This window comes from Nicrophorus vespilloides, unplaced genomic scaffold (assembly GCF_001412225.1).
Source record: "Nicrophorus vespilloides isolate i.1.1-1 unplaced genomic scaffold, Nicve_v1.0, whole genome shotgun sequence".
NCBI lineage: Eukaryota > Metazoa > Arthropoda > Insecta > Coleoptera > Silphidae > Nicrophorus > Nicrophorus vespilloides.
In genome coordinates this window covers 72,771-95,412 of record NW_017100085.1, presented here as the reverse complement: position 1 = coordinate 95,412, position 22,642 = coordinate 72,771, and the positions used below count along the sequence as shown (strand labels likewise).

The window sequence follows — 22,642 nt, the reverse complement described above, 5'->3', positions numbered from 1 at the left end:
GTCTGACGCGATGACGTTTAATATTATTATTATATCTGTCCCGCAGTTTGATACAAATGCGATTTAACAATTTCTAATGCGACGTTTGCATTGTTCCAACGGCTACACAAAAATCCCATCACATATTTATTTCATTTGTCGACGGCCCGCTGAGATCCCAAGGATAATGCAGGCAACGACACAACGATCGAAAAAAATAAATATATAAAAATGAAGGTCCGTGCGTTGGCAAGGATTCATTGAACTTTTCATCGCTTTTCCGCTGCGAAACTGCTTTAACCCAAGGATAACTTTTATTTTTGGTGTCGCAGTTAGCTACAGCAGGGGTACCCAAACTTTTTCGGTTTGCGACGCTCTTAATGTATCAGAAGTCAAAACGTTGGTCTATCTTAGGACGAACTTTATGTTAATATATCAGAATTTTCGCGGCGCCCCTGTGTACCCGCCCGGGGCGCCGCGGCGCACAGTTTAGAAACCCTACAGCTACAGTATTTATTACATTTCGGTTTGTTTTCTACGTAAATAATCATTTGAAAGTCACAACGTTAATTGAAATTGATTTCAAATGTTTATAATTTATTTCAATTAATTTTCCTGACAGATTTTTCTCTTTCAAATTTGATAAGAATAGAAACAAGAAAAATGTATAATAATAATAGGCAATCAAATTTAAAATCTAAAGTTTTCATTTAATCATATTTAAAAAATGATATATTTTTTTAATAATATTTAAACAAGATGAACTGAATATTTTCTTACTTTCTAAAAGTTGCTATTCTGCTCGAAAAAGTCAATATAGAAAGTAAATGAACTATGTAATAAAAAATTGTAAATTTGACAATCAAAACTTCTGTTCAAATATAACTGTAATTAAACACATGTAATTTATAAATTATCTAAAGATTCTAATTTAAAAATATATTTTTATTTATGGTAATGAGAAATAAAAAGTATATAAGATAAATTCCAATTGGAAACATTGCAAGAGCTATTAAACCAGAAGTAATAGCAAATTCAATTTATGTTAGAAAATAAAGCAATAAATCTAGTTAGCAACGTACTGAAACGTTTCAAACAATTGAATTTACCTTTAATATATTATACATTTAGAAACTAAGTAACTTTCTATTAAATAGTTTCTTGCATTTTTTATCTTTGGCTTTATTCTCTAAAAAAAATATTGAAAAGAAATTAATTTTATATATATATATGATTTCACTTGATGAAAATTGATAAAGTTGAAAGTTCGACTGGATATACAATTCCAATAAAATTAACGTCTTTTTCTTATAAATAATTCATAAGGCATAAATAATAATTGGTTGTAATAATATCAAATTATTTAAAATTGATATAAAATCCAAATTTTTAATTTTCTTTTAAAGAAAGTCTTGGAAATATATGTATTTTCCACACTAATTTATGGTAATTCATTATAAATGAGACACGCATAATTATTGGTTTTAATTATTAGTTATTTATTTAAAGAACAGAAAAAAGTATACAAATTATTATTAGTAGAGTATAAAAGTAGCACAGATCAATAAATGTATGCAAAATGTTTAGTAAATTAAAGAAAGATAATCATTTCTCCAAAAACTGCAAAAGCTGTGCAAAAGATGGTGATTTTCCAGAACACAAATTCCACTCCTTTCTGCTATCAGTATCCATTTTGCAGCAAGCTAAATGTATCAAAACTGTATCCCAATCTGGCGTCCACTTTTCAGTTTTCCTCAATTCCTGCATCACCTCGCAAATAGCATCCACCAAAGCCTGAAGACCATCTTCAGAAGCTTCCTGCAATTTCTTCAAATCGATCACATTCTGTACTAAATTTCGTACTTGTACGCTTTTCGCCTGCGCCAAACACTTCTTGATCAATGTAAAATCCATATATTTTCCGGAAAATATTCCATTTTCACTAGAGGTAGATGGAGTATATAAATTCAAAGACTCCAACATGGAAATTGGTGTGTTGTTTTCGAAAGACATGTTGATTTCTTAGTTGTTCAAAGCACGGTATTTATAGGCCTCTTTAAGACCAAATTTCATAATTCCAAGATTTAGAGTAATAAAAGTTTTATGACAGGTAAGGGTTTTTTTTACCTGATTTTTAATTTTTCGTCAAATTTTGTTTCTAGTTTAAAAATATACAACTTTTAAATTATCAAGTTATAAAAGTAAAAATTTAGTGTATATAGCTTTTTAAAATTACTTATATAAATTATGTATTTAGAAATGTCAGTTATAGCCAGAAACTGTAAATTTTCTATGAAATGTTCAAATTATTTCCTTTTAAAATAAACAAATTTAATGCAGTAGAAGTTTTATTTATTTATAACGTAATGTTTCCATATTAATTGTGGGTATTTTTATTAAAAATTACCAATTTTTATTCAATGCAAGTTTTTAGGTGTGCAGCAATTTTTGTTTAAAGATCATTATTAACTTTTTAAGTATACCCGAATTCTCTGGAAATTATTAATATTAAATTTCTAGTTTCCCGGAAACAAAAGAAAAACGGAAAAAGGTGTCCTCTACCTGTAAAGATAATGAAGAAAATAGTTTTAACTTTATATTTCCTCTAATACATTTCTTATAATTTTATATGTAATAAAAAAACTGTTTATTTTCTAAAATATTTTTTTAATTATATAAAATTCTGTAAATTATTATCACTTTAATAAGACAATAAATTGTTGCAAGATTTTTCTAAGAATAAATTTAATAATTAATTATTTTCACACACAAAATACATAAGTCTTCATATTTAATGTCCATATTCATAATTAATTATAAGCTATCTAAACGCAATAAGTTAAATTTCTTAATTACAATAATTTGATCGTTATCGTTTTTGAACAAAAATTGAATAACAATTTACAATTCTTATGTGTTTCTATTGTAAAAAAAACTTATTTCGTTGCTTTATATTTTATAATTAATTAATTATGATTAATTATAATAATTTTAATTTAAATTAATTAATTTTTTAGTAATGCAAATGAAAATCGTAATCGTGTTAAAATATATTTCTTTGCAATTGACCAAATGTTTAACAAATATTGTACGTCTGATAGTCAAGTTTAAAAACATTCATAATATGTTTTTATCACAATGAAACAAAGTTAAAGTAATATAATTGGAAGAATCTCACTGTATGTCTGTCAAATAAAATCGGATATAACAAATCCCAAAATAAAATGACAATAAATGAAAATAGTAACGCTTCTTTTATGACAATTTGTAATTTAAATAAAAGTTTTATTTTCAAGTGAAATTGTTTTTTTCGTCTCCAAGCATAATTTTTATTCAATATACATGTTATTTAAATCGTTATTTATACTTTTACTACTTACCTATAAATGTATTAATCAATTTTGCACAGAACTTATAACAATTAATCTAAAAGTAGATCAAAATCTTTGCTTTTTTAAATATATTGAGCGTTCATTTTGCAATAAGTTGTCTCATTTAGACGAATATTTACAAATGTTGTTCAAATAATTATATATTGTAAGTATTAAATTAAGCAAAGAGAAATAAAACCCAACAACACTATTGAACTTTTTTGCTTAATTCTATTTGCAGTGTCTCGAATCGACGAAGAAACAGTTTAGTCCTTCCTGCAAATAAAATCCGTCGGCTACAAATTCGTGTAAACAGTTTGCCGTACAGTTTAAACGTTTTCAATAAATAGATCGGGTTGGCATTGTCTGAATGAAAATTGAGTTGTATTGTACGGATCCAGCGTGCATCAACTCAAGAGAATCCATCCATTCTGAAAACCCTTAACCTTTTATTTTTTTTTTCAATTCCACAAAAGCGTAGTACTCTTCTCCAACTTGCGACGCAACGTTCGAACTTTATACGTTACAAATTGATAGCGCATCGTTTTTGGCTGCATCCGACGATAAAATCCCAAATTAATGACCCACCAATGTCCTTTATTGTATGTACTTCGATGTGCAATAAATCTGTATGAAACAAATGGTTCTAAATTAATCTGCTCGATTTTGTGAATGAACACATTTTGCAAATATGTTGTTTCAGGGTCAGCAAAATAAATAAACAGTGCAAAAAAATAAATAAATACGTGTACTCTTCTGATAAGTCTGGAGTCGCAGAAAATATTTTTGTAATTTAAAAATCTGATGCGAATATCTGAGACACGTTCGGGCAATTTATGAAGACTGTCTGCTTTTGTATGGTTTATCTGATTTTTTGATTAAAAGAAACATAAATACGTTTGGGCCACGCTTTAATTTAATTAAAACCCCGCATTTTATTTATTTCTGTAAACTCATTTCAGATTATGCATGCATGTTGATCTGCACTTAAATTTTGACGTTATGTAACTTTAAATTCAGGAACAAAAGTCATGCATGTAAATTATGCAATTTCTAGAATTATTGTTTCATTTCAATTATGTACAATCAAAAGCTTACTATAATTGAATGGTCGATGATTATCTTGAAGGGTTGTCGAAAAATTCATGAAAATCTGAAAAAAATCGTTTCGTAAAAAGATGCGTAAGGGCGCTCATCTTATGCAATCATGAAATGCAACAAAAGTTACGTAATTTTCGTGTAATAAACGTGAAAACTCGTCGGATCTCAACAAAACTGCTATTTTTAAGACAATCTCATTCACTTTTTTCCAATTTCTGCACCTCGTAGCAGACGACTCCACGACAGCACGAAGATGCAAATAGTTTCGTTGGAAAGGTGAGGTATTCAGTTTTAAATTATATGGTCGATGATGTAATTATGTCGCCAAATTGAATTGAGAATTAAATTAAAATGCAAAATTTTGATCTACTTATAGTAGATGTGCTGACGAAACCACAATGACGGCAGTTAGCTCATTGGAAAGGTTATAGTTTTCTCTTTAATTTGCGTAGTAGATAGTTTAATTATCATTTTTAAACTAAAATGAAAATTTTACGAAAAATTAAAGATCAGGTAAAAAAAAACCCTAAACAGTCATAAAACTTTTATTACTCTAAATCTTGGAATTATGAAATTTGGTCTTAAAGAGGCCTATAAATACCATGCTTTGGCAAATCTCAAATCAGTTACATTTCACACACAGTCGTGCAAACAACTAAGAAATCAACATGTCTTTCGAAAGCAACACACCGATTTCCATGATGGAATCTTTGAATTTATACACTCCATCAACATCTAGTGAAAATGGAATATTTTCCGGAAAATATATGGATTTTACATTGATCAAGAAGTGTTTGGCGCAGGCGAAAAGCGTACAAGTAAGAAATTTAGTTCAGAATGTGATCGATTTGAAGAAATTGCAAGAAGCTTCTGAAGATGGTCTTCAGGCTTTGGTGGATGCAATTTGCGAGGTGATGCAGGAGTTGAGGAAAACTGAAAAGTGGACGCCAGATTGGGACACAGTTTTGATACATTTAGCTTGCTGTAAAATGGATACCGCTAGCAGAAGAAAGTGGAATTGCAGTCAAACACCAACGTTTCTCCATCTTTTACAGTTTTTGGAAAATTCCATTACTTTAAAATCGACTCCATCAACATCAAATGGAAATGGATTGTTTTGCGGAAAATATATGGATTTTACATTGATCAGGAAGAGTTTGGCACAGGCGAAAAGCATTCAAGTGAGAAATTTAGTTCAGAATGTGATCGATTTGAAGAAATTGCAGGAAGCTTCTGAAGATGGTCTTCAGGCTTTGGTGGATGCAATTTGCGAGGTGATGCAGGAATTGAGGAAAACTGAAAAGTGGACGCCAGATTGGGATACAGTTTTGATACATTTAGCTTGCTGCAAAATGGATACTGATAGCAGAAAGGAGTGGAATTCGTGTTCCGGAAGATCGCCATCTTTCGCACAGCTTTTGCAGTTTTTGGAGAAATGCATTTCTTTCTTTAATTTCGCCATCTAATTTACTAAACATTTTGCATACATTTATTGATGTATGCTACTTTTATTCTCTATTAATAATTATTTGTACACTTTTTCTGTTCTTTAAATAAATAACTAATAATTAAAACCAACAATTATTTGTGTCTCATTTCTAAACTTACTCTAGAAATTAATTAATATGTCGAAAAATTTTATTAAAAAAGAAAAAAAAATTCTCACAATACAGCCAAATATTATTTATGCCTCATTTTTATTTATTTGTCTGAAATTAATCTAAAAAAACATCAAAATTGCCAAGACATTCATTCTTATTATTACATATATAATATGACTACGTTAAATTTATGAAAATATGAAAACTAAAAGAGGCGAAATCAATTGATTACAGGTAAAACCCGTTTTACGACAGAATTAAGTTCCAGAAAAACAGGGTTGTAAAACAAAACTTTTGCATATCGTACAATGATATGATTAAACAGAACTAGACTCGTTTTTGATAAAGTAAACAACGTACTCATTTTGTGGTAAAGTCATCATTTTCCTCGAAGTTTATTATAAAAATACAAAAAGCATAAAGTTTTATACTGTCATTATTTTATTTTGTGCTTGTTTGATATTTTCAGTTAAAATAGAAAGTTTAAAGGTTTTCTTATTTCATTATACAACCAAAATAAAACAATAATTATAAATAACATTTAGTAAGTTTTAGTACCATTGATATTTCGACCCTCGAGAATTTTTCAAATATTCTTAATTAAATATAAATTTGGTCATTAAATATGAAGATTATGAGTGTAAAAATAATTCATTTTTAAAGTTATTCTTAGAAAATATCTTGTTAAAATTTATAAATCGATTAATTTAAAAAAACGTGAATGTATTACAAATTTTAAAAAATAGTTAAATAAATGGTTTTATTCATTTATATTTTAAACTTTGAATTTACTGTTTTTAATAATAATTCTTTCGTTTGCTATAAAATATATTAGTTTTGGTCAATTAATAAGCAAGTTATTAAGCTTTAATGAGTTGACGGTTATCGCGAATCAAATAAATCTCTGGGAATAATAAAGAAACAGTCTGCAACCACACATACGTATGCCTGTTACAGACTATTTAGTGCAAATTCCGACAGATGTCTCTAATTGTCATAATGAAAATGCATATAACTCGAAATCTAATTAGTATTTTAATTTTTAGACTAAAGTAATAACATTACATTTGTTCAAGCATTAGTTTTTCATGTTTGAATATTTATTTTGCGCTTAAAGTGCAGGCAACCAAACATTCATATACACTTTGATGATCAAATAGGAAAACAATGTCTTAGATAATGGCTTGTATTTTCGTAAACATAATCTCCCAGAAGAATGTTATACATGGATGTTGATCTTGAATATACACAGATTAAAATTAGCGTAAAGATTAGTTTGTAGCTGGAATGTTGTGTTCCTAATTGATTAACAAACTTTGGTATTTCACACTAACTCTCATAAGAATGTTGAACATTAATCTTGATCTTAAATATACAAAGATTAAAATGAGTGTAAATACAGGCTTTTAGCTACCATAGCTCAGTCACAATTAATTATCAAACTTTTATATTATACAATTTGGAATCAACGTTTTCGAAAATGTCCGGTAGTTTTGTAAGCACTCGCTTCTAAAAGAATGTTGAACATGAATGTTGATCTAAATTATACAGAAATTAAATTAAAGAGCAAAAAGTTTGAGAATTACTGCTCTATCGCAGTATAGATTTTCAATGTCTGGCCATCTAGTTAAAATTTTATGAAACAATTATTTAGTACATGTCGGTATTTCCATCAATAACGAAACCTATAACTGACGATTAAATATATAATCATGCCCTTATAAATCACCCATAATAATGGTTTAAAAAATGGACAATTAAGTAATTAGTAAATGCAATATGTAAATAATAACAAAGATCTTTTTTCATTCGGTAAATTTATTTCAAATAGACCACTAATCATATGTTTTTTTATACAAAGAGCAAAGTAAAACATCGTTAAAAAATAAACATGACCGGTAAATAAAATGGAACTAAAAATAAAATAATAAACTTCAATGCACCGAAATATTTTAATGTATAAAAGAGAAACACAAGAAACACCTGGTGTAAAAAAGATGAACATAGGAAATACATTGTAAAAAGTTTAAACGTTCAGTTTAATTATTTATAATCTACGTTCCTTGCAAATCTTAAAATATTTAGGCACAAAGTAGTTTAATTTATTTTCATTTTTTGTTGTTGTTGTTGCTGTTGTTGTTAATTGTATATATGTATATATAAGTAGCTTTTTTTTGGGGGGGGAAGGACAAGTTCATTTGCTGTAAAAAAAGAGTGCATCCAGAGATTGTTACGATCTCATTTCCAAACTTATTTTCCGTGTTCAACATATCACATTTTTGCACTTACTTAGCGACGTTCATCAGTTATTATTTTTACATTTTTATACATTGCACACGAAAACGAAATTCGCTATCCATACACTTTGTCCCATGAATTCTCAAATTTTAAATATGAATATAATTTTAAAATAACTCTAATTCCACTAAATGCTAGTAGCCATATTTCTCCTGAAAAAAAAACAAATGTAAGAATTTCTATATTGCATTATAAAAGGTTGTGAAACGTACTTGTAACGAAGACATGACTCCATTGGCTAACGAGCTCAGTTTACCGGCAACTTTAGTCACTCCCTGGCGAACGCTTTCTCTCACATCCTCAAGATCGGGTGTTTGGAAAGAGTTAGCTTGTTGGTTGTCTGAAATAGATAACAATTAATACATAGATAATGGAAGGTAAGATCAGTAAACTTACTTTGGCCGGTGCCGAAGAAATCTGACGAAGAAATACTGGATGATCCTTGGAATCGGTTCAAAGCCGCCTGAGTTTCGTAGTCCTTCTTACCGTCATCGAAATACTGATCAGACGAAATTCCTTTCGCGTTTCCAAATTTCTTCTGGGCAACGTCGGTCGTGGACACCTCGTAATTCTTCGGAGCGCTACGTTCGGTGTGTTTGCTGCTGCCACTGCTATTGGATCTGGTGCTAGGAGGATCGTCTACTACAACCCATTGATCTTTGGAATTGTTCACGTTCCTGTTCATACTGAACGAGGAGAACGAAGATAAATCGTCCAAGAAGTTATCATTGATTTCGGTTATCCGCAGCTTGCCCAAACCGCTGAGTGCACTTGGAGTAGTTTGCAAATTCTCTTGCTCGATGGTTTGCATATCGCTGAACATCGAGTGACTGATTCCGCTGTAATTCATAATCATTTACTTATAATAACCTCAAGAATGTAATCAGTATAATTTACGTTTTGGTGTTGTTGACGCCCATTCCCAGACGCTCCATTTGATCCGCCTTCTTAGGATCCATTTTCCTCAATTGCTCCTCCTTTTTATGCTGCTGCGCGCTTAGATCTTTGTAAGCCAATCGCATCGCCGCTTCCTTCTCCACCTGCTCCTGTTCAGAGTCTGTAAAGCAGGCGGCCCTGGCCTGCTTTACAGTCTCCTCGTGCGCCCTCAATCGTGATTCTTCGGCCATGGCCGCCTCCCTCTCCAAATCGGCAAAGTTCGTTTTCACCTTCGTCGCTCCCAAACCACCCAATTTCTTTACACCCAACTAAAGCAAATACAAAATTTCACATTAAAAAAAAACAATCACAAATCAATAAATAATATAATTACGCCAGTTCTCTTGGACTGAATCTTTCTCACTCCAATCGTGGACTTCCTTTCCTCGATCGGTGCCGAGAAATCCACGGTTGGTCCATCCTCCAACTGCGCAGATTTGTCAAGGACATCTTGCTTCGGTATACTCACCGGCTGAGAATATTTTAAAGTGAACATTAAACAATCAAAAATTAAAACTATTACGTAATTACTGAAGATGCAATCAAAAAAAAAACTAAAATTTCAAAAAAATAAATAAAAATAAAAAACATACTTTTCTTTCAACTGCTGGCGCAACGTCGGGGCAAGTAAAGTTTTCTTGCTCTGTGAAAAAGTCAACTTCCTTTTCTTCCTGTTTTTCTTCAACATGGGAATTTATGTGAAGCTGTTTACAATGTTAATGGGGTATTAACAAAATAAAACGGTAATAAAGAAGGGTAGAAAACAAAAAAAGCAATTAGTAAAAATGTTTAGTTGTTTTTTCAGGTATATCATAAATTCTTGATTTTATATTAAGGTTGCGAAATTAGTTTGTTTTCTATTAAATAAATTATAGTCTTATACAATCTTGGTAATATATAATATTGAAAACTTTCATAAGATAACCAATATATTATTACTGAAAAATCATAATTTAAATGATACATATGTAATAAATGCAACAGTATCATTAAAATTTCGCACCAATTGATTGCAACATATTTCACAGACATGCAATCAATTAAAGCACCGCCGTAAGCAGAAAGTTGTTGCAAGATCACTCCAATTCCAAAGATTTCTCTTTGCTTTCAATGGCAATCAAGCAAAATTGATAGAATTAATTTCCAATTTAGTAGAAAACAAACTAATTACGTAGAATTTTTTAAAATTTTAAAGACAAAACAAAAATTTCAAGAACCCATATATTTTAAAATTTAGAACCAAATTAATGAATGCCAATTTCTTTCATTTGATATACCAATTCGTCGATACTGGACAAATGGATAAGCAGCAATCAAAATACAAGAAAACAGAAATGGATGTGAAAACGCAGGCAAACGTCAAGCCTACCTTATTCGTGTGAGGTATAGTAGTATCAATACAGCTCAACTAGAATTAATAAATGAACTAATAGTCAATAAGTAAATTAAACAATAAACTAATTAATCCATTGGCTATTAAATTGTTTCTTTTTTTTTTATCTTACATAGTTTAAATAAGATCCAATCTCACCTCCAAATTGTTTCTCACAGCATTCAAAGCCAAATTGTTCAGCTTCTCCCTATACAATTGGGCAGCCCTGGAATTGTACTTCTTTGGGGCATCTGTTGTTATACAATTATGTTGTGAGAAGAATTGTTGCTGCAATTTTATATATATAAATAAATTTGTATAGAAAATAAAACAAAAACTTACAGCATTGGAATTGCCTCCTAGTTGCATCTGCCTTAACTGCACCCAAGTCCAGTTTGTATCCAATTGGGTGGACCTGACAAAGGTCAGATGCACTCCGAGATTCCTGTGCACAGCTGAGCAATCTATGCAGATGAAAACACCATAGGTCACTGAGGACCATGTTGGGTATTTTGCACTACAATCAAAGCATGTCTAAAACAAAATACAAATTAGTAGAAAGAATTTAAGACACAAGTAATAATAAAATATCTGGGAGATAATTTGATGTATCAGATGTGCTGCATGCAAAGCAATTAACTGGACAAATAACATATGGATTAGTAATTAAATATATATGTTTTAACAACTTGTTAACTGTATTTGGAGGTTTCTAATATTGAGATTTTGAAAGGAATTTGTGTGTTAAGGAGGAGTAAGTTTTAAGCAAATCTAGTTAGATCAAATTTGTCCAAATAACCCAATTATTGAGGGAACCATTGGAGTGACCCACTTACTTTGTTCGCTGGAATTGAACGCAGACGATGGAAAACAGCATCAATGTCGGGTTTCGACGGTTTCGATTCCATTTTCGGCCCTTTTTGCCTGTTTTTTCCACCCCGATTTGACGTTTCCCGTCCTACCTGACAGATTTACAACGAAGAACGACAACTTCCCAACAACGCAAAGCGACACGTTGTCCAACGTCACTGGGTTTCCTCAAACGATGTCACTGCAATAAAACACAGCGCTTTTTTTCCTAGATACGGCGCTTATTATCGTACTTTAATTTGAAACAATAATTGGACACTTTAAAAGGTCCTGTTATCTGTGCGCTTGCAATACCGAATTATGGAAACAAAGTAGTTCAAAGTTGCAGAACCATTTGAACTACCGCAACAGCAGACTTACGTATTTGATCTTAGCAAAAAAAAACTATGTACCAAAAACAAATAAAGTAGCACTACATAAATGGATTACGTGTACTACAAAAGCCATATCTACAAACCACAATTAACGATTGTCACTAAATTCGCGTTTAAAACAAAAGAGGGCGCTAATCTCACATAACCTTTCTTTAATTTGTTTTTTTTTTCATTTACCTTAAGAAGTTAATTACTGTTAAATGGAAGCATTGCAAAAATAGTAATTATTTTAATTGACGCATTCTTGATAACCTACTATGAGATCAACGCAGATGGCGCTCAATATTTGAAATTTATTCATAACAACAATTGTTATAAACATCTTTTTTTTATTGCCTTCTTTTCCCTTCAATTTCCTTAATTAAAAGCATTTAGTTTATAATTAAAAAGGCTTCACTTTCGACTTGCACGAGGCTCGTTCAGTGTTAATCACCTCGCATTCTTGGTAACCTTTCTTAAAGATCACCAATCTTAGAAGGTTTAAATTCCCCCACATTCTCGATACGCTGTTGTTATTGGATGCAACCACCTTGCAGACAGCAAACAGTTGTTGAATGGGAAGAAGCTACGTTTTTTTTTATGTCATTCACCTTTTGTTTTCAACATCACGTAGTTCGAATTGGATGATCTAGGATTGATTGGAATTCGAGAAAAGAAAAGGATTCGTTTTATCCAACATGGGTGAGTTCGTTATCTGTGTGTATAATACGAAAAAGTAAACGAAAATTACCTGCGTCAGATAAGATAACGGTTTGCATATTTTATACTAAAGATTAGTTAGTACACATAGCTTGAATGGGAAGCCTTGATAAATAACAATACTGTATGAGTGTTTTTTTCTCCTCTATTATTTGCTCATTGAATTCAGTGAGTCAGAGGTGATTTACTATTAATAACATGGATACTAGGAATCAAGTCTTAGAGACTCGTTTCTGCAGCAGATCCCAGTACAGTTTGGCTGATTCCGAAGACTACTTTGATGATTTGGAGGAAGAAGTTGTTACCAAAAAAGGTTAAATTTAAGGAAAATAATTATCATCTTAGTCATAGGTTAATTGTGACACCAATTGGAATTCCCATATTAACACAAATTTATTCGCATTTTTGATTTCTTTAATGAAAACTATTATATTTTTATAATTATTTTTCAGGTGGTTGCGACTCATGTATCAGTCGAATCCCATATGCCACCCTGATAGCCACCATCATGTGTGTGCTTGGGGTGGTTGTGTTCTGCGGCACAATGTACAGGGGCTCAACACTGGCTTTACTCATGTTTGAGCAGGTTTTCAAGCTGAGATTATTTTGGTGAGTACTCTGCTTTCTAAGTTATGCAAAGGAAATCATTGAAGCATCATCAAATTGATTCAAGAATGTTTAATTTCTAAGAATGTGAAACTCCGTTTGTTATTATTATTTTGTTGCATCTCTTTCCTCATTCTATTGCAGGATTGAAGCGGTGCAAATGGCTTTCGTTGTTATTGGAGCCTGTATGGGCGCTTTGGGTTTCATGATTTTGACTGTGGGTTTCCTGACGACCGGTGCCACTCGTTACAAAGTCTACAGACAATGGGGCTCCAGAGTCGGGGGTCGAATAAGCTGCGCTGTGGTAAAGATCCCGTTTTAATACCATTTTAAATGCATTTAACAATTACACTTAATTGTCGTTTAATTGGGATTTCCTTAATCGCTATTTCAGTTCATGGTAATCACTTATATTCTGCAAATCGCGTGGGTCTTGATGTTCATCTTCCTTGTGATTGTGACGTTTATCTTCACGACATTCTGGTGGATGTGCGCTAATCCTCGCGTCGCCAGTAAACAGGATTGCATCGACTTTACACAATTCAGTGAGTTTATTATGAAATAGTTGCGTACATTCTTTACATATAAATCAATTTCAGACTTTTTCTTTCCAAGCGGACATCATCAGGAACACATGAAAGTGTGCGGAGATCAGGATGTCAAATTGTTTTGCAAGGATTACGTGGAAAAGGCTGAAATCATGTTCATCTTGGCTACAGTCTCATGCATTTTAATTATCATGAGTTTGGTAAGTCAAAGAAATCTAAACTAAAAAGTTTCAACCTAACTCAAAACCTATTCCAGCTGAATGTTCCTTTAATTATTAATTCCTCATATTTCAACTTTGATCTGCAATACCTGATACAGCAGAAAATAAGTAGATTGATTTCAACTCATGAACAAATACTTCTTTTGAAGAGATTAATCCTTTCTTGTGTCCCGTAAATATGAAAATATTTATGAAAATCGTCGTTTTTTTTAAATTGCGAATATTTTTCTGTTAGATTCACTACCTGATGTGTTTGGCTGCAAACTATGCTCATATTAGAGACCACGAGAAGATGCTCGAATTGCAGGATCTTCATTACCTGACCGACCCTGATTTGGGTCACAAGGATAGATTCTAGGATACGGCCCAGGAAATACACACGCCACGAATGTCTGCCAGATGGAGAGAGAGCTTCCAGTAAATATAAATGAAAATCTATTTTTCTCGACGGACTTCGAACATGGAAACATAAAAAAAAATAGGCAATTCTGAAGAAGACAAACAAACCGGGTCAATTGGTGTCAATTACTAGAGGCCTTAGTTTTTAACGTAACACGCTTCAATTGATGTGCTCACACCTACGAAGTACAACTCATCATCGCATTCGATGAGATTTTTGTAAACAACTTTTAGAAGTAGAAGAAGATGAAAAGAAAAACTATTTACAAACAGATTTTTGTACGAAACTTTAACCAGAAAAGTGCCTGCCTTTTACGTAAGAGATTTTTTTTATGTTTTCTGTTGAAAAATTATCAATGGAATTTCGAATGTTCGCTTCTTTCAATCTTACGAACATTCGAAAATCCATTGTCTGATTGGCAAATGTTAACTATCGGATATTGGAAAATGATCATTGATCTAATTCGTGTATTTCCTGGGGACTTGGACTCGCTTTTCGCTCAATTGCACAAGATGCAATCGATCAGAAAAATGCACAAACGCAGATTTTTTTTTTTCGTTAGGCTTTAAAACATTCGATTCGTTGCGTTTCATCCGTCCTTATTTATTTACCAAATACCTTTAACAATCGGAAGTCTCCAAGAGTTTCCTTCCGGTTTTCACTTTTTGAAATTGCATTCCATTTATATATTTTTTTTATTAGTTACGTATAAGCAAAATTTACGCAATTTAATTGGTTCGTTTAATTATTGTTTTAATTAACATTTATATATATATTCTATATTTCGTTTAGGATGCGTTAGGCTATATTTAAATTGAATTTAATATATATTTGTAAATAATTAGTATAATTCACTGTTGGAAGAACATTGAATGTTCTCATCTGACAACACAATTGATTGACAATAAGTAATTTAAGACACCCATGCTAATATTATATTTAATCTGGGAAAGAACTAAAAATACGTACTAAAAACTTTAGCTTATTTTATCGTTACGAACAACTATTATTACTGTTTTCTTTAGTGAAATATTGTTAATGTTACAAGGATTTGTAAATTCTGTTCTCAACGTTAGCTATGCAGGTTTTGTTATAAATTGTGCGCAAGCAAAAAAAAACTGGACATCGAATCGACTATAATTTAAAAATAAAGATATTTTCACTTTTTCGTAACAAATTCATTTTATTTATATATTTTAACATTATCAAAAATTATATAAAATTTCAGAAAAGTCTTCTTTTCCATAAAAAATTTCCACATTTAAAATAATTTAATAATGATCTAGTCGACGTTCACTATTTTATGATGCATCTCGTATTGTTACATCAGTGAAGTGAATGTCGACTTTACACATTTTCTTTCCTCTCTTTCACTTACATTCAATAACATTTACATACAATATTTCCACATTACATCAATCCCTACATTACATTTATAAAGATGCGAACGCAAGGGACGTACGTACGTGCCTACCAAACGGCAGGGAGATAAAAGTGTCGTATGGAAAATAATATTGGTCGTTTAAAATACATATAATGATATGATTTGCTTTCTTTCCTAGCAATATTAATTGTAATCGTCAGTTCTTTCATGATACAATTAAATATATATAATAAGACGATATCCTTGACGTGCACCTCGTTGCATAAAATATATTTACAATATTCGCACTTGGTGCAATAAAATTTTCTTAATGAACAAAATCGTTCGCATAATATCACGAAAAGAGCGCATCAAGGAATTCGATTAAAAATATTAATACAATAGTTTCTTTTTTATTTATAGAAAAAAAAATTAAATTATCTTATTTCATATAAGTAAATATACACAAGTAATGAGAAATACTTAAATGCTTTGTACAAAGGAAACAAAAATAACTCGATGAAGACAAAATTTAACATTACATTATTCGAAAACAGAATGAAACAAATTGTTGTTTTTTTCTTCTAAGTAAATGGGGAGGGAGGGTTTTGGAAACGATTCACTTGTTCTCCGTGCTCTTGATTGTCAGTATGTGTTCCTCGAGCAAATGCGCGAGCGTTTGTCTCTTGAAACGCAAACACTCCTTAATGATCAACTGAACTACATTCACTTGCACTTCCGGTGCCCCTTTAAGCGTTTTCAGGTGATTGAAGAGCTCGGTGAAGTTCTTTCCTGGCTTCCTGACCAACTTGTTCAACGTCTTCCGTATCTCCAAGTTCTGGCTCTCTATCTCCTGCAGATTCTCCATCACGACCTGTTAAAAAAAATAACAATTAGCTTTGACGATTTAGAATTCACGGAATGTATTACTACCTTTATGTCCTTTTTGTTGTCCGGTGGAATGATGCCGTTATTATTACTAATTTGTACAGAGTTATTGTTGCCCATGCTGTTGGCCTCTTTGAGGATCTGAGAGATTTGCTTGTCATCGGTTGAATAGTTGTAGAAGTTTTCGGTGGAATTCTCTGATGTTGAGTATGTCCTTTGGTGGGTGCCGACATTCGAGTCCGTGGGGTTGTAGCATGCCATTTCGAGGGTGGGAGATGGAGATCGCGATCGTTCAATGACCAAAGTATCGATGCCGTTGACGGCTAGATTGTTCACAGGCGTGGCTTCCTCGAATACTTTATCGGCGTAATTCAACCTATTAGGAATAAAGATATAACAATAATTGATGGATGGATTGAAGTCATGTTTCGTGATATTTACCAAGGTATGGGTGAGGGTTGCGGCGAATGAACCGGGCTGGCAGGCGGTGTGTTGTAGTCCATACTTGGTCTTCGGATCACCAAATCCCTGGGCAATGGTCCCGGTTTCCTCTTCGCAGGAATCTTGGTCATGGCATCAGTGGCAGTAGCGTTAGGTCTCTTGTTATTCCGATTATTCCCAGAACCGGACCCGGAACCGATCATATCAATATCGGCTTCGTCCACCTACATACATTTCAAATACAGCGTCACGACACATCTGATCATTTATAACTTTGCACCACTTACCATCATCCTCTTATCTATCTTAAACGGATTTCCGAACATGTGTTGTCGCACCGGCTGCGATTCGATTTCGCGCAACTGCGGCGTCTGCTTCTTCAGATACTCCTGGTAGTTGCCCATCTGGGAGATGGGCAATGCGTGTGCACTGTCTTGATCCTGGGCGACCCAGTCGGATTGCAGGAAGTTGTTACGCATTCTGGCGACCTGCTGCATGAGGCGGTGCCTCGGAATGTCGAACGAATTCCGGAAACTGACCGTGTTCCGTTCTTTGTCCATTGTCCCTATATACGAAGATTGCGTTTCAATAATCATATCTTTTTGGGAATTGAACATGTCAACCAGTAACGGGTGACTTACTAATTCCTTTTTGATTAGAACACGGTTCGTTACTCGAATTTGCTCCGGGGCGTTGAATTGATTCTTCAATGCTGATAGCTGCAACAAAAAAATAACACGAATCAGTTCAATCGAACGCTCGTCACTGGTGGCGGTTCTTCAAAATGAAGAACGAACATACAAAAATCCTTACCCCCTGTTGCCGCTGGATAATTTCATTGCACAGCCTGTCGTACTCGACCTTGGCAACGTTTTTCAGTTTCTTCAGGTAGTTCATCACCGTGTAACTGAAACAGTTTTCGGCGTTTTCCGGTATCAGCGTCTGGGCCAAAGCTAAAGGAGTTCCCATACGGGTCAAAGCCCTTCGCATTGGATTCGCGTAATATGCAGGAAGTGTGCGCATATAGTTTTGAAATTGGGCTCTCCATTCAGGCGAAGGTTTCCACCTGTGAACCTTCAATACATTTCGTTTAATACAATTGCCACGCAGAAAATAACAAATACTTACTTTAAATAAATCATCCAAAAGAGGAAGTATCACTGGATAATTGTACGGCATCACGAATAAGTTTACGCAGTTCAAATTGGTGCTGGCCTTGAGGTACCCAAAGGGATGACCAACTTCAGAGTTCTTGTAACTATTGGCAACGAACACCTATTAAGCATAAGAAACGTAAGTTAAACATATTTGCTACGTTAAAATAGAAAGAAAGTATTACCTGCCAACATATCGTTGGTTGTTTTCTGGCTAAGATGTATTGTGTTAAAGGCGATGGCTCCAACTCGTATTTATCGAAAGGTAGATTCTCAATCACCATTGGATCTTTGCTCAGGCAACTGAATTTCACATTGGGATGCGCCGATCGTGGCGGAAGCACCGTAGCTGTAACCTCTGGCCAAAAAGATTCAGGAATCGGCCAAAAACCTGAAAAAAAAAAACGTTACGTCTTAATTCAAGAAACGATAAAATAATAAAGATTTGTACAGTTATCTATCCTAGAATTTCTTACGAACGAGTTAACGCACAAACTTGTAAACCACAATTCGAAAAGAAAGTAGGTTGAATTAAAACAGGAAAATTTGAAACTAAAATTATTTTTTATGATTTACCGATAGGATATCCTTTCTGTGTAGAAGCTCTAGGAACGTAGATCATCTTCCTGCAGATGTACCATGAAGTGTTTGCAACCTGATTCATCGCTGCCACTTCGTTAACATTGTTCATCTCATTGTACTCTGGATCTTTGACATCGCCGCCGATGTTCTCATCCTTCACCGTATTCTCATCCACAATTGCCAAAGGCGGATCAGGTCCGATCTTCTCGAAGTTAATCACAACGCCGTTTTGGACCTGAACGAACATTTTTTTTTACCATTAGATCAATACGGGGATGAATAAAATCACTTATATAAAGTCCTTAATAATAGTATTTAAACTAAACGCACTTTATATGAAACAAAAAATCTAATGAACCGTGAATTACCTTCTGCACTAAACTGTCTATGCACTGGTTTAACATCCTATGCGATGTTATACAGTAGGACCTGCCACCGGTGACTTCGCACATCGCATCGATTGGGCTATTATCACTTGGAACAATACCTGTGTCTCTCTCTACAGCTGGTGTACCTACATTTAGACAATATTAAAAAAAAATATTTACTTTGTACTAACATCGTTTGTTTATAAATTCAATTACCAGTCAGTCTTAGAACCAATGCGAACAGTCTTTGATCCCAGCGAAAAGGTTCCCGGGTCATCTCGGAACCGGGTATGGGTGAATTCATGGGTAAATTGAAATCTTCATGGACACCGTTCACTGCGGAAGATAATTACTTAATGATTATTGATAGCTGATTAAGCTGGTCCATACCGCTTGAAAGTTTTCCACCGTCCGTGATTAGAACTATGACTGCGGTCTCCAAGAAAAAAGGGCATCTGCCCTGACCGTAAGTATCGATACCAGAGGTCATCCTGTTCATATTTAAAATATCGAATGCTTGTTTCACAGCAACACCCATCGTAGTCATAGAATAACATTGTAAATTCTTCAGTTCGTTCATGAACGTTGCCAAATTCTCCTTCCATCCTGTTAAAAAAAAATTACAAGTTATAAAAACCTATGGACCACGATTTATAAATTTATTTAAATCTTTCTGAATTCTTATTTTTTTTTTTAATTATCTAAATTAATATACGTATATTGTAAATTGTCAAAAACAAAAGAAAACTTATGTTTGCTAATTTTAAAACAGTAGGCGACATTTTAAAAGATAAATCCGGTATTCGCTATACGCAATAAGTAAGCAATGATAACAAAAGCGAGCGTAAATATTGCGTTTTTATTCTACATCTTGTATACCTTTTTACATTAAATGTTATAAACAAAAAATGTGACGCAAGATTCACGGAATTGAAATCAATAATTAAGTCAGCGAAATGGCCTGTTCACATTACGATAACATTTTAGGTCCAAATATCCGTTATTAATTAATTCATGTGCAGTGAAATTACTTAAATGAATCACAAACATTATTTGCTAATGAATACGCGTACAAAATGTTACGAGTAATAATAACACAGTTAAAAATAATATTATATAAATCCAATTTCATTTTTGAACGCTTACAGTAGTAGTTACACTATATTTGACGCGTATAAGATTTGAATGTGTACCGGTTTTGCCAACACAGAATACAGTTCAACGTAGATTAGAGAACCAAGTCTTAACATGGCACAGATTCATACTACAAACACAGAAAATAGCTAAAATTGAAAAGAAATATTTTAAAAATTAATGGTAAATTGTTTTGTGATTAAAAGAATTGGTATAAGCAGTGATCATGTTTACATTAATAAAATACGATTATATTTACTACAGAATGTATATTATTAAGAACGTAGTAACAAACGATAAGAATGAAAAAATAATTTTCTTAAAGCGATTAGTGAATTGTAATTAAAATTGATCTCATTTATTAATTATATTTATATTATTTTGAAAATCAAGTAAATTGATAATTGTACAAAACTAAATTTGAAAACTTCTAACAAACTTAAATACTTAAGATATAAATTTAGATAAAAATTGAAATGTTTATAGAGTGAAATTCATTAAATTAATCAGTTAATTATATGAACTACAATTAATTATAACAATAGTTACTAAGTGAATCAATTTCAATTACATTCAATTGTTATGAGTAATTAAGATAACAAAATCAATATAAGTATTAATTGATTATAATTAAAAACCAAATTGCAGCTTGAATTTCATAAGAACATAAAATATAATGTGTTAAAATATAAATGTTTTCCACAATTGCATTCAATTGTTATGCGATCTCGTTTGGATGCACTTAAAATAAGATGAGAAAAGCAATGGAACATAAAAAAATAAGATGTTTGGGAAATTAAATGATAAAATCGGATGTGCATTTACTTGTTGCGAACGCGTGTAAACAAAAGAAGAATGGTAAAGTTTTAAAACTACCTCGAATTTTTGTTTGAATCCCGAATGTAGTTTGTTTACATTTCGCTTATTATTGTTTTGCTTCTCTCTCTCTCTCTCACACACACACTCAATGTTTTTGATTCGGATGTTTACAAAAGAGAGTCGTTGTTTCGTCTCGTCGTTGGGCATTGCCTACTCGAAGGTTTTAAATGGTTGGCAGTAGGAACTTACCTGCTTTTATGTTGTTGGGGGGCTCCTCGAAGGTCAGCAGCATGTACCTGTCTATGCGACTCTCGGGGCTCCGCTGACGGATCTTCACGAAAGTCTCAACAGCTGATTTGGCGACATCTAGCAACGAGGTACGTCCGCCCACGTACGTCCTAGAACACAACGAACACTCATATTATGTGTGACCTAACCTCTACGCAATACGAACAGAATCTGTCGTGTGGGGGGGTTGTCGAGCTCGGGGGAAGAGCGGATGATGATGATGATGGAGGGATAGAAAATATGTATAATAGAAGAAGGAAAGAAAAAAAAATATAATAATTGCAAACCTCTGGAACATAGACGCGGACGTATCAATTAAAAACACTATGATCGTCATCTTTCATCGGAAATTCATGCGAAGGAACGCTCATTTATTTATAGGAGCTGCGTATAAATAAATGTCGGCTGCAGGGCAGTAAACATTTGAGGTCTGATCAGTAGAGCTACTCTCTCTATCTCTATCTCTTTCTTTTTCTCTCTGTGTCTGCCTGTATATGTCTGCATTCGACGACGGCCGAGCCGATATTGACAGCAGCGGCGCAAATGCTGCAAAAGCTAGGCAGCCATCTTAACTCTCCTATCGTTTCCTCTCCTTCTTTTTCCCTCCCCCCACCTTCGTCATCGCTTGTTTTACAAGCTCGCTACCTCCCGTCCCTCTACTACGATACTGGGTTTAGCCCTACATCTGAGGTTCATTTGAACTACTCTCCCTGGTCACTGCCTCCTTCGACGACTGTCTCATGACCTTCACATGTAAACACAACTTGCTTTAGATTATATCAGGAAACTTCAATTTCATTTACTCTTTAATCGATTCGAACACAACGATTCACCTACTATCATTCTTTCACAGCACACCTGCAACAAAATATATAATCTACAGAAGGAAACAAACAATTCAATTATAAGTGCATTTATAATTATAAATCTACTATTAATCAAATTGCAATCAAACATGATTGTGTGTGTATAATATTACTTCTTTATACAAAAATAAATAATTATATTGGTCATCATTGGAATTACAATGGCAATCACAAATAAAAATGCATATATTACTACTAACATACTATTACGCTTTAGTAAAGTACAGTTAAAATCATTACAATGCACACTTAATCAAAAATAAACATAGATAAACAAAGTTACGTTCCACTTATAGCAGAATTTATAAAATGAAACGAAATCGTATAAAGCATTTAATTATTCATTGAATTATAAAAGAACAA

General features: G+C 32.9%; 3 protein-coding genes across 8 annotated transcripts; 1 reads left to right on the top strand and 2 right to left on the bottom strand.

The window, feature by feature from the left end:
* Positions 1-8,229: 8,229 nt before the first annotated feature.
* On the bottom strand, positions 8,230-11,996 carry LOC108567154 (ADP-ribosylation factor GTPase-activating protein 3). 4 transcript variants are annotated; one of them, XM_017927456.1, is made up of 11 exons: positions 11,889-11,996; positions 11,495-11,709; positions 11,001-11,192; positions 10,818-10,946; positions 10,656-10,694; positions 9,880-9,990; positions 9,621-9,758; positions 9,248-9,555; positions 8,747-9,189; positions 8,563-8,690; positions 8,230-8,502 (listed from the first exon to the last, which is right to left on the bottom strand). In XM_017927456.1, exons 2-11 carry the CDS (start codon positions 11,564-11,566, stop codon positions 8,485-8,487), a joined length of 1,578 nt encoding a protein of 525 aa, XP_017782945.1. In that variant the 5' UTR covers positions 11,567-11,709; positions 11,889-11,996; the 3' UTR covers positions 8,230-8,484. The 4 variants fall into 4 exon arrangements, with proteins under 4 accessions (XP_017782945.1, XP_017782944.1, XP_017782947.1 ...); XM_017927455.1 differs by having other exon boundaries at positions 11,495-11,996; XM_017927458.1 differs by lacking the exon at positions 9,880-9,990 and having other exon boundaries at positions 11,495-11,995.
* Positions 11,997-12,288: 292 nt separating this feature from the next.
* LOC108567155 (neuronal membrane glycoprotein M6-b) lies at positions 12,289-15,506 on the top strand. Of its 2 annotated transcripts, none has more exons than XM_017927460.1 (6): positions 12,289-12,583; positions 13,054-13,210; positions 13,352-13,511; positions 13,602-13,752; positions 13,807-13,955; positions 14,212-15,506. In XM_017927460.1, the coding sequence occupies exons 1-6, from the start codon at positions 12,580-12,582 to the stop codon at positions 14,332-14,334; spliced, it is 744 nt and encodes a 247-aa protein (XP_017782949.1). In that variant the 5' UTR covers positions 12,289-12,579; the 3' UTR covers positions 14,335-15,506. The 2 variants fall into 2 exon arrangements, with proteins under 2 accessions (XP_017782949.1, XP_017782948.1); XM_017927459.1 differs by lacking the exon at positions 12,289-12,583 and adding an exon at positions 12,722-12,914.
* A 734-nt stretch (positions 15,507-16,240) lies between these two features.
* LOC108567175 (integrator complex subunit 6-A) lies at positions 16,241-21,945 on the bottom strand. 2 transcript variants are annotated; one of them, XM_017927500.1, is made up of 13 exons: positions 21,701-21,945; positions 21,375-21,523; positions 19,563-19,778; positions 19,389-19,508; positions 19,173-19,318; positions 18,799-19,039; positions 18,408-18,613; positions 18,197-18,343; positions 17,870-18,142; positions 17,356-17,787; positions 17,069-17,292; positions 16,673-17,003; positions 16,241-16,613 (listed from the first exon to the last, which is right to left on the bottom strand). In XM_017927500.1, the coding sequence occupies exons 1-13, from the start codon at positions 21,748-21,750 to the stop codon at positions 16,359-16,361; spliced, it is 2,790 nt and encodes a 929-aa protein (XP_017782989.1). In that variant the 5' UTR covers positions 21,751-21,945; the 3' UTR covers positions 16,241-16,358. The 2 variants fall into 2 exon arrangements, with proteins under 2 accessions (XP_017782989.1, XP_017782990.1); XM_017927501.1 differs by having other exon boundaries at positions 17,882-18,142; positions 21,701-21,944.
* Positions 21,946-22,642: the final 697 nt, after the last annotated feature.

Bases quoted from the DNA above. Each gene is read 5' to 3' on its own strand.
- LOC108567155 (XM_017927459.1), top strand. From the start codon at position 12,800: ATGGATACTAGGAATCAAGTCTTAGAGACTCGTTTCTGCAGCAGATCC. The intron at 13,211-13,351 runs GTGAGTACTCTG...ATTCTATTGCAG, and splicing joins TTCAAGCTGAGATTATTTTG to GATTGAAGCGGTGCAAATGG. The intron at 13,956-14,211 runs GTAAGTCAAAGA...TTTTTCTGTTAG, and splicing joins TTTTAATTATCATGAGTTTG to ATTCACTACCTGATGTGTTT.
- LOC108567175 (XM_017927500.1), bottom strand. From the start codon at position 21,750: ATGACGATCATAGTGTTTTTAATTGATACGTCCGCGTCTATGTTCCAG. The intron at 19,509-19,562 runs GTATGGACCAGC...TATCTTCCGCAG, and splicing joins CGGTGGAAAACTTTCAAGCG to TGAACGGTGTCCATGAAGAT. The intron at 16,614-16,672 runs GTAGTAATACAT...TTTTTTTAACAG, and splicing joins ACAACAAAAAGGACATAAAG to GTCGTGATGGAGAATCTGCA.
- LOC108567154 (XM_017927455.1), bottom strand. From the start codon at position 11,566: ATGGAATCGAAACCGTCGAAACCCGACATTGATGCTGTTTTCCATCGT. The intron at 10,695-10,817 runs GTGAGATTGGAT...TATTAATTCTAG, and splicing joins CTGTGAGAAACAATTTGGAG to TTGAGCTGTATTGATACTAC. The intron at 9,991-10,655 runs GTAGGCTTGACG...CATTGTAAACAG, and splicing joins CTATACCTCACACGAATAAG to CTTCACATAAATTCCCATGT.